Consider the following 10,000-nt stretch of genomic DNA (forward strand, 5'->3'; position numbering starts at 1 on the left):
GACGACTGTAACATGTGTACAGAAGAAAGTCTTGCATTTATTTTTAGGAATTCTTGGTGCAAAACAAGGGAAGAGAGTCAGTCTGGCAGAGATACAAACTTTGAAGCGTCTCTCTCTCTCTACTCTCTACAGTGTGCTTGTGTTTATGGAGGGGCGGAGCCTCTGCAGAGGGGGCGGAGCCAGCAGCAGCAGCGCTCTTACCTCAGCCACAGGCACTCCCTCTGGCGGGCGGCAGTGCAGGACGATCATCCCGTTGATTGGCACCTCCTTCCCCTGGGGGTCCTGCTCAAAGTTCTTCCTCAGGTCTGTGTGTGGAGATAAAAGGCAGCTGTCAGGTGTCAGGTGTTGCGGTCGCCCTGGTTTCAGTCGTCTGGGTGACGCCGGCGTTGACCCCTGCTCCTGGCTCCACACGCCACGACCTTCAAAAGCCACTACAGCTCTTATTGGATTGAGAGAGAGAGAGAGAGAGAGAGAGAGAGAGAGAGAGGCTCCCAGGGTTCCTCCATTAGGTAATGTGTTGACAAGGTGGTTTGGAGGATACGCTGTAAGGAGGAAGTGTGTGAGGACGCTGCTGCTCATCCCTGAGCATTCAGCTGAATACGACGCTCAGGGATCCATGACTTCCTGTTTTAAAACGCCTTCCATAGCTTATTACATTACTGCAGCCATAGAAAAGCTTTTATCCTGGGATCATTAAAGACTCCCACTGCAGGACACACACTCACGTGTGCGTGTGTGTGTGTGTGTGTGTGTGCAGCGCTCTGCTCCTTACTTCACTCTGAGGACGCCAACTGGTGTTTGCACTTTCTGAAGATAGAATAATGAATCTAAACTGTGTTATGAGTAAATGGAGCTGAGTAACCACTGGGAATATGGACGAGTGAGAGAGGGAGGGAGAGAGAGAGAGAGAGAGAGGGAGAGGGAGAGGGAGAGAGACAGAGAGAGAGAGGGAGAGAGAGAGAGAGAGGGAGAGGGGGAGGAAGAGGGAGAGGGAGAGGGAGAGGGAGAGAGAGGGAGAGGGAGAGAGAGAGAGAGAGAGAGAGGGAAAGAGAGAGAGAAAGAGAGAGAGAGAGGGGAGAGAGTGAGAGAGAGAGAGAGAGAGAGAGAGGGAGAGAGAGAGAGCGAGGAAGCGAGTGCAGGCAGAGCGAAAGAGGGAGACGAGAGAGAGGAGAGAGAGAGAGAGAGAGAGAGAGAGAGAGAGAGAGAAAGGAAGTGAATGCAGGCAGAGAGAGAGAGAGAGGACGCGAGTGCAGGCAGAGAGAGAGAGAGAGAGAGAGAGAGAGAGAGAGAGAGAGGAGAGAGAGAGAGAGAGAGAGGAAGAGAGAGAGGACAGAGAGAGAGAGGGAGAGAGAGAGAGAGAGAGAGAGAGACAGCTGCAGTAAACCACACTGGCCCCTTGTGTACTCACAGGCGATGCGTACTGTGGCCTTGCGGCTCTTGGACGTCCCCAGGTGGCTCCAGGCCACACAGAGACACCAGAAGTCCTCAGGGCCGTGGAAATCCTCCACCTGCTGACGAGAGACGTTGATCATCACCTCACGCACCTTCAGCCCTGAGAGGAGAGGAGACACAGAGGAGGAGCAGTCAGACAATCATACACCTTAGATGCCTCAGATCCATAAGAAGAGGCCTCAGATCAATACCTCACTGAGCTCAACCATCAACCATCAATGCTTTTCTATGGGATTAGTAATGTATGGGCTTCTTCTTCTTCTTGAGCACAGAGAGTCAGGCTGGTAGAAACACAGTATAAGAGATTCCTGTTCAAGTGACAGCAGGACAATACCCTGTTCCATATTACATAACACAAATGTTCTGATCATAGTGAATATATTAAAGAAGAACAAACATCCTAATCCTCTTAAGCAACATCACAGCAGCAGCCAATGGGAACTCTCCGTCACGCTGTCACAGAGCTTCAGATCTGTATTCAGCAGCCATCTTTACTCTGAGTCACATGTGTTCTCTGAGCGTTCTTCAGAGCTTCTCTCGCCTCCCGGGCCTCCGAGTCGCTGCTGGATTAAAGGAGCGGGAGACGTGCAATGTTCTCCGCCCTCCGCCTCCTCCTCTGGCTCCGGTCGCATCCAGTCTGATAAATAACAGGCTAATCTGACACGCGCTTAGTAAAGTCAAACAGCCTCACACTGGGACGGCACAGCTTGGGAGCCAGTGAGCAGACTGGGGACTGAATACCAATTAAACCCCAGTGAATGGCAGCGGGGATACAGACGCAGATTCATGCTGGTACTCACGGGGAAATTAAGAAATGGAGAACATTTCGTGGCAGGCGGTCCCGACTGTGCCGACTTTAAACGACAACAACAGAAAAGTGGGATTTTTACTTTTTTTGTCACCGCAAAAACACTCAGAACACACAAGTGGTGACATGAGGCAGCTCCTCTCAGTGTGTGTGTGTGTGTGTGTGTGTGTGTGTGTGTGTCGTGTGTGTGTGTGTGTGCGTGTGTGTGTGTGTGGTGGCCAGAGAAGCTTAAATTGTGATTGACAGACTGGCGAAGGAAAAAAAAAAGAAGCCATATTAAGGAGAAAAGTAAGCAAAGCATCAAATCTCTAGCTGGAGCTTCGGAGCTGCAGCCCCTGTGGAGAGACGAGCAAACATAACTCATCATTTCTCCTGCAGTGGCGGAGAGAGTTGGCAAGTGGCGGAGTGTGTGTGTGTGTGTGTGTGTGTGTGTGTGTGTGTGTGTGTGTGTGTGTGTGTGTCGTGTGTCTGTGTGTGTGTGGGGAGGAGAGACAGCAGTGAAAATAATGACTAATGACTTTTCATGATGCCCTAAAACTGTGAGCCTCTGTTTGAGAGAGAGAGAGAGAGAGAGAGAGAGAGAGAGAGAGAGAGAGAGAGAGAGAGAGAGAGAGAGAGAGAGAGAGAGACAGAAATAGAGGGTGTGGCATAATGATTTCCAGACACATTTCCTGCAGTCTAAACTGGAGTCGACAGGTGTTTTGCCTGAGAGAAGGAGAGAGAGAGTAAGAGAGAGAGAGGAAGAGAGAGAGGAAGAGAGAGAGAGAGAGAGAGAGAGAGAGACAGAGAGAGACAGAGAGAGAGAGAAGCTGTGCTGCCTGCCGCTGAGTCGTCTGTCAGTCTTATTTGTTGGTGGTAATGTTTCTGACGGCTCGTTAGAGTGGAACACTCAGTGCATGTGTGTGTGTGCATGTGAGTGTGTGTGTGTGTGCGTGTGTGTGTGTGCTCCTCCCTGATCTCCTCCTCATTCACTTCACAATCACCAAATAAATCCATACTGAAGATTGAATCACTCACAAAATAAAGACAAGTGAGGAAAACTGAGATGGAAATAGAATGTTGACACTTCTGAGGCCCAACTAACAGTCTGCTTTAGTTAATTAAATAGAAACACACTGTACTGTGAAGCCAAACACATGTATGACAGGGTTCATACGGGGCTAAAACACAACCTGACTACACAAACATGTAAGACACAGCTCTGCTTCTCATCTTCATCACCTGTAACCGTGCCGTGCTCTGTGTTCAAACAATGAAGATCACCACACAGCTTCTAAAGGAATGATGTCATCCTTAGAAAACACAGCTGAGCTTTATTAGCATCATAACACTGAGATTTCTTTGTTCTTCCTTCTTTTATGTCTCTCTTGTGTTAAATCTTCACCTGCATTCTTAGCGGCTGCTTAGATGCTAACTGCTGGTTGTAAAGGAGGCAAGAAAGGAGTTGAAAGGACTCTATAGTATGATTACAGTTATAGAATTCAATCACACAGTAGATAATAACTGTATTCTAGCCTGGGACGAACTCCAGCAGAGTTTCTTCCTGTTGTTTCCTACAGTAACCCATCTAATAAATGGATAATAAACTGCTCTGTGGGTCTCTGGTCTACGTCTGCTTCATGTTTTGCTAAACAGCGAACCTTTGCCCCTCTCAGGCCTGCAGCTCCGGTTAAACGTCTCCACTGTGACTCAGAGCTCTCAGGCTGGGATGTGCAGGTCAAACTGTGTGAGAGGTGTTTGCATACACACACACACACACACACACACACACACACACACACACACACACACACTCACACATTCTGCCGCTCCTGGCAATAACAAAACTAACACTTTAACATTTAGGGATGTGTTAAAAACTGTGTGGAAAGTTAAGTGGTTCCAAAGTGTACAAACACAATTATTTTAGTGTTTGCAGATCGGAAACAGAGACAGGAACAAGATGTTAGCACCCAGAATTAGATGAATTTAAACTTTAAGTCACAATCTGCCAGTGAGGTGCTGCTCAGAGAAACAAAGTCAGCTGATCCAAGTTTCCTTAGATGGAGAGACGGTACACACACTTGTAGGGAACATTTCATCAGCAAAAGTGTAAATAATGCAGCATTAATTAGTCACGGATGTCAGGAACATCTGAACAGGAAGCAGGTAGAATGTGCTGCAGTAGTGAAGCACGTGGAACCATGACAGCAAAGACACAGGTTGGTAAAGAGCTGTGATCATTTAGGCCATAGAACATTGAAAACGTTGTTTTTCTACTTGAACTTCCCCTCATGGAGCTTTTAAAGTATGACATCATCGTATACTGGATGTGGTTGCATCAATACATCACATGGAAATATTCTATATACAAAAGTATTCAGCCAGATGTTGTAACCACCAGAGGCTTTGTGCTCTACATCGAATTTCTAAATGAAGCTCAGCTGAGTTTGAGCGACTCGTGGCCGAAGTCTGTGAGAATGAGGGTCACTCCTGGGTCTGAAAGGGTTAAAATACCAATGAAGGCTCATTCACTTCAGGTTCCTGCTTAGGGTCTCTGGATGGGTTTGTATATGTGTGACTTTGTGGCGTGTTTGGTGAAGCTTTAGAATGAAGCTTAGAATGTGTGTGTGTGTGTGTGTGTGTGTGTGTGTGTGTGTGTGTGTGTGTGTCAGAGACAAACCAGCTGAGGTCCCCTGCTGTGTTTTGATAGCACCACAGGAGGCCGTCTCATCTTAACTTATACTACTGTAATTGGAGAGTTGTGTGTTTGTTTGTGTGCTTGTCGGCATAACAACGAGCAAACCTCCATTCCTCCAACGTCCTCCAAACCTGGAAAAGGCGTTGTTCAGGGCGCTGGCATGAGACTAGGGGGCTTTACATTTACATTTACATTTACATTTGTGTTCAGTTGTTTGTGACATCAACTGACACACACACACACACACACACACACAAACAAACCCATATATACACGCACACACACAAACCTATATTTACACGCACACACACAAACAAAGACACAAACCAACACAATCACTTCAACCCATACACACACACACACACACACACACACACACACACACAACTTTACTGTACTAGTCATGGACAAACTTAGCCAAACACACACACACACACACACACACACAGACACACACACACACACACACACACAATCACAACTTTGTCACACTTTGCTCTTCTCTGTTGTTTCAGCTCAGACTCTTTCTCTCCTCCCTCCTTTGTGAAGACGAGTACCTTGGCCTTCACACTGAGCTGTAAACAGGCTGGAGGCCTCAGGCTGATGAAGACAACACAACACAACACAACACAACACAACACAACCACACTAGCTGCAGCCCAGGTCCACGAAACTGTGAAGTAAACCCTGTAACAAAGGGCGGCATTGTTATGCAGGGAATGTTCTCAACGCAATGCAGAGGAGGCTAATTTCTCTGCAAATCTTATTTTATTGTTCATAATTCTACCGTAGTTTATCGCACAGAAGCTGAGTCAGTCTATCAGAAAGCTCTGGGTGTGTGGGTGGGAGTCCTTCATCACTGTGGGCCCGTTCTATCATCCCAGCTCTAATGTGCTTATATCTCTGTGTGTGTCACTGTGTGTGTGTGTGTGTGTCTCAGTGTGTGCAACTTCAACCAAATGTTTAGTTTCCAAACCCTCCTGTGTGTTGGAAGCAAAATGGAGAATTAGCTGCTGGGCAGAAGCGAAGCAGACTTCTGTGTAAGTGATGAGTGTAGCTGGTGAGTTAGTGAGTCTGACAGGAGCCAAGCATCAATCACAACCTCTTTTCTACTCAATAAACCTTTCAGTCAGGCTGAGAAAAAGGGAAAACAGGTGGGATTCTTTAATCCAGCTGCTGTGGTGGCAGGTGGATTAATAATTCATGACTCATCATGCAACAAATGTGGAATCTGAGCAGCAATTAATTGTTAGAGTAAAGAGTGTTTCCTTTCCAGACTAGCTGAATGGTAAATGTGTGTCAGATTGTGTATGAGGGTCTGAGAGGAGCTGAGGCTGTCCAGACACGTGTGTGTGTGGTGAGAAGGTTCCTGACCCAGAGATGTGTGTATGATCACGCTAACACAGTGACACACATGTTGGATTAAAGTCAATTAGAGCAACCAACATCATGCAAATCATCAAAGTTTGCATTCTGCAGTAATCAATATGTTTGTAAGTTATCATATCTCCATCTCTCATCTACAGGAACATAACAGAACTTCAGCACCAGACACGGCACCAGAAGAAAGAAGAAAGGTCACAGAACTAAAGAGATACTTGTCTATGAGGCAGTTTGAATAAATGCATGTAACATTTATATTAAATCAGCTCAGGTTTATCAGCATGGATCTCTGATAGAAGGTTACTTTAGCTACACAGACACATTACAGATGCACAGGCCGATCTTATCTCATTATGGATCTGTACGCTGATAAAACCAATCACATGTATCTGAGCTTTATCTAAGATTTAAAAAGCACAATAAATGTTGCTACATTTACACTCAAAGACTTCCTCATAGAAATCAGAAGTGTTCTCTGATACCAGGTGTTTCTTTCAGCAGGTGAGAGAGAGAGAGAGACAGAGAGAGAGAGAGAGAGAGAGAGAGAGAGAGATAGATAGATAGATAGATAGATAGATAGATAGACAGACAGACAAACAGACGGACAGAGAGGTAGGTAGGTAGGTAGATAGATAGATAGATAGATAGATAGATAGATAGATAGATAGATAGATAGATAGATAGATAGATAGATAGACAGACAGACAGACAGACAGACAGACAGACAGACAGACAGACAGACAGACAGACAGACAGACAGATAGATAGATAGATAGATAGATAGATAGATAGATAGATAGATAGATAGATAGATAGATAGATAGATAGAGAGATAGAGAGATAGATAGATAGATAGATAGATAGATAGATAGATAGATAGATAGATAGATAGATAGATAGATAGAGAGATAGAGAGATAGATAGATAGATAGAGAGATAGAGAGATAGAGAGATAGAGAGATAGAGAGATAGAGAGATAGAGAGATAGGTAAGTAGTGAGTGGAAGACATTCTACATATTTCCCAGTCAACTACAAACTATTTATTATATAATTCTTCACTGGGTAATCTGCCTCTGAGTCTGACGGATGAAACAGAATAAAGTCTCTTTTAAAGACAGAAGTCTGAAGGCAGCTGTGAAGCCGAGGCGTCTGCAGGCTGGAATCACTTCAGACGTCCACCCAAAGAGCGTCCGACAGCTAATTGTCACGCCTGCGTCGCCAAAGTCGTTCCGAAAAAAATGGCAGCTGCAAATTACAATAGCATGGATTCAGTCAGGCCGAGAGGAAACACGAGTCGTACCACTGCCACTTCCTGCTTAACAGCATTTCAGTGTCAGCGGCTTGTAAAACATAAGCAGCATCTGTTTGGATTCACTTCCCTCTCTGTGTGGACGGGGGAGGCTGACGGCCTCGGCAGGAGTGTGAAGGCAGAGTGGAGGCGACTGCGTGAGAAGACTCGGCTCCAAGATGGAGAAAACGGCAACGCTTCGGGTCGGAACCACGGAATTTAACCCCTGAGTCACCACGGTCTGACTTGTTTATGAGATGATGCATTTAAGTTACAGTACTCCAAGTTCTCCATGTAGAAAAGCCTTCATCCGGAGAAAAGCTAAGATTGAAGGCTTTTCTTCTCTATGTTACACTCAGACTTGTAGGACTGAAGGCCCAGAGCTCTGCAGACAGGGAGGGAATAGTGGCCCATCGCTCTGGCCATTCTTTAAGGTCAAGGGCCAAATAATAACATTTCAACCTAAACAACTGAATAGAATACTAACTTTCATAAATCCTTCCCTCCCCAGCAGCTAAGTGGAGGTGAATTTGCTTCATTCTTCTGTCCTGGCTGCAGTGAAAGCAGACGGACTGAAGCTGTGATATATTTCAAATGTCTGAAAATAGCCTGAACGCAGCAGAAAGGAAGTTTGGGCCGAGGCGCTGAATACCTAGAGTGATAGAAATGTGGCTTATTGATGCTGATGAAGGTTGGACTGACTGTGTGTGTGTGTGTGTGTGTGTGTGTGTGTGTGTGTGGTGCGTGTGTGTGTCAGAGACCAGACTGCATTACAGCTGACTGGAGGTTTGGTGTGAGCAGGAGTTGGACTGCAATTAATTCCATCCTAATTGGCTCAGTAACATTCAGATAGGACGTATAATGGGGCGGCAGGAGCTCGGTCCATAGGGAACTCAGCTTGGGAATCGGAGGGACCAAGAAAGTGAAATGGCAGCTGGAGAGTTGCCAGTTTGCCCCCAGGGCACTGTCGAGGTGCCCTTGAGCAAGGCACCCAACCGTATCATGACTGCCCTGCGCTCCCTTGAGCATGTGTGTGTTGGGTTACATACAGAGGGGCGCAAGATGCATTTCAAATTGTGGGATTGTTTGTGACTGCATGGAATTTGACAAATAAATCTTAAATCTTAATATTCATAACACTGCTACTGCTACTAATAATATGAATATGTATAATTGCACTCTTTAATCAAAATAGATGCTGCTATTAAAGGTTTGAAATGGAAATGCATGGCAAATGAAACGTAAACGTTAATCCACAAGGTATACTTTGACTTCCTGATGTAAGTTCCTTTATCTTTACACTTTCATACCTGATGCCTGATGCCTGATGCTTGATGTGTGATGCTTGATGCCTGATGCTTGATGCTTGATGTTTGATGCTTGATGCCTGATGCCTGATGCTTGATGCTTGATGCCTGATGCCTGATGCTTGATGGAGGACAGCTGCTGCACGTCTGTGTGTGTGACCACATGTGGTGAGAGTGACAGAACCCTCCCAAAGTACAGCTGAGGACAGAACAGTGAGACTCCTGAGCAGCATTAGCCCATCCTCCATCAGGATCTCATTACACGGTCTCCAGCCTGCTAAGTGAGGCTGCGTTCCAGACTGAAAGAACAATCCAGCAGATATCACTGTGAGAAAATCTCCCTTCTGTTCAGCAGCAGCTTTTAAGCTACGGAGGCTTTGTACCCAACGAATGCTCAAATTAGGAACCATTACACTCACACACATCCATACTGCATCCACCAGCAGAAGTGAAACACAGAAAAGGACCCGGGCCCATGCCGCTTACACACACACACACACACACACACACACACACACACGCAAAGAGCCATTAGAGTCTATTTCACCTTCTTTTTGGGGGAAGATACACGATAGCACAGCGTTTTTATCCCTCCAGGAGAAGAGGAACTTCTATCTCCAGGCTCCATTAGGCCCTGTGCCCACTCCCTCACTCAGTAACCAGAGACGGTCCCAACCCCAGCCGTCGCCCCTGGAAACCAGACCCAATTCCGAGTCTGCAGAAGTGAAATCAAGCCTGACAAAACCCAAAAAACAAACATCCCGGCTAATAACTGACACATCTCACCGTGTTATGAGAGGCTAAGAGCCGCGGTGATGGGGGGAGACAGCGGCAATTAGAAGCAACAACGGCCCCGTAAACAGAGCAACCAAACAAAGAAATCTGGCTCTCCTTTATCTGTGTCTGGATGTGGAGGCTAAATGCAGAACTAAAACACTGAAGGGAAGAGATGGCAGCTAGTGTGTGAGTGTGTGTATTTGTGTGTGTGTGTGTGTGTGTGTGTGTGTGTTAATTGGGGTGATGATCAGTTTGTATATCCCTGATTCTGTTTGCTCCCCTGTTGGCCCTATCAAACACACTC

The 10,000-nt window shown here is 46.1% G+C and overlaps 1 protein-coding gene and 1 long non-coding RNA gene across 3 annotated transcripts in view; one reads left to right on the forward strand and one right to left on the reverse strand.

Annotated features, from left to right (window-relative positions):
- Positions 1 to 83: 83 nt before the first annotated feature.
- LOC143013726 (netrin receptor UNC5D-like) lies at positions 84 to 1,543 on the reverse strand. Its single transcript, XM_076167389.1, has 2 exons — positions 1,409 to 1,543; positions 84 to 305 (listed from the first exon to the last, which is right to left on the reverse strand). The coding sequence occupies exons 1-2, from the start codon at positions 1,530 to 1,532 to the stop codon at positions 127 to 129; spliced, it is 303 nt and encodes a 100-aa protein (XP_076023504.1). The 5' UTR covers positions 1,533 to 1,543; the 3' UTR covers positions 84 to 126.
- Positions 1,544 to 7,673: 6,130 nt separating this feature from the next.
- LOC143013795 (uncharacterized) overlaps positions 7,674 to 10,000 on the forward strand; it is a 2,561-nt gene continuing 234 nt past the window's right edge. Inside the window, exons 1-3 of one of the 2 annotated variants that reach the window (XR_012965220.1) lie at positions 7,674 to 7,851; positions 7,972 to 8,046; positions 8,124 to 10,000. The exon at positions 8,124 to 10,000 is cut by the window's right edge and continues 234 nt beyond it. This is a non-coding gene — a long non-coding RNA (uncharacterized LOC143013795). The remainder of the gene's footprint in view (positions 7,852 to 7,971; positions 8,047 to 8,123) is intronic. The other variant, XR_012965219.1, reaches the window with a different exon arrangement.

Source organism: Genypterus blacodes, unplaced genomic scaffold, assembly GCF_046128005.1.
Source record: "Genypterus blacodes isolate CSIRO-AG114 ecotype Tasmania unplaced genomic scaffold, CSIRO-AGI_Gbla_v1 ptg000158l_1, whole genome shotgun sequence".
NCBI classification, from domain to species: domain Eukaryota; kingdom Metazoa; phylum Chordata; class Actinopteri; order Ophidiiformes; family Ophidiidae; genus Genypterus; species Genypterus blacodes.

Excerpts from the sequence above, each read along its gene's own strand:
- LOC143013726 (XM_076167389.1), bottom strand. The coding sequence starts at position 1,532 with ATGATCAACGTCTCTCGTCAGCAGGTGGAGGATTTCCACGGCCCTGAG. Across the intron at positions 306-1,408 it reads GGCCACAGTACGCATCGCCT|ACCTGAGGAAGAACTTTGAG; the intron begins GTGAGTACACAA and ends CTCCACACACAG.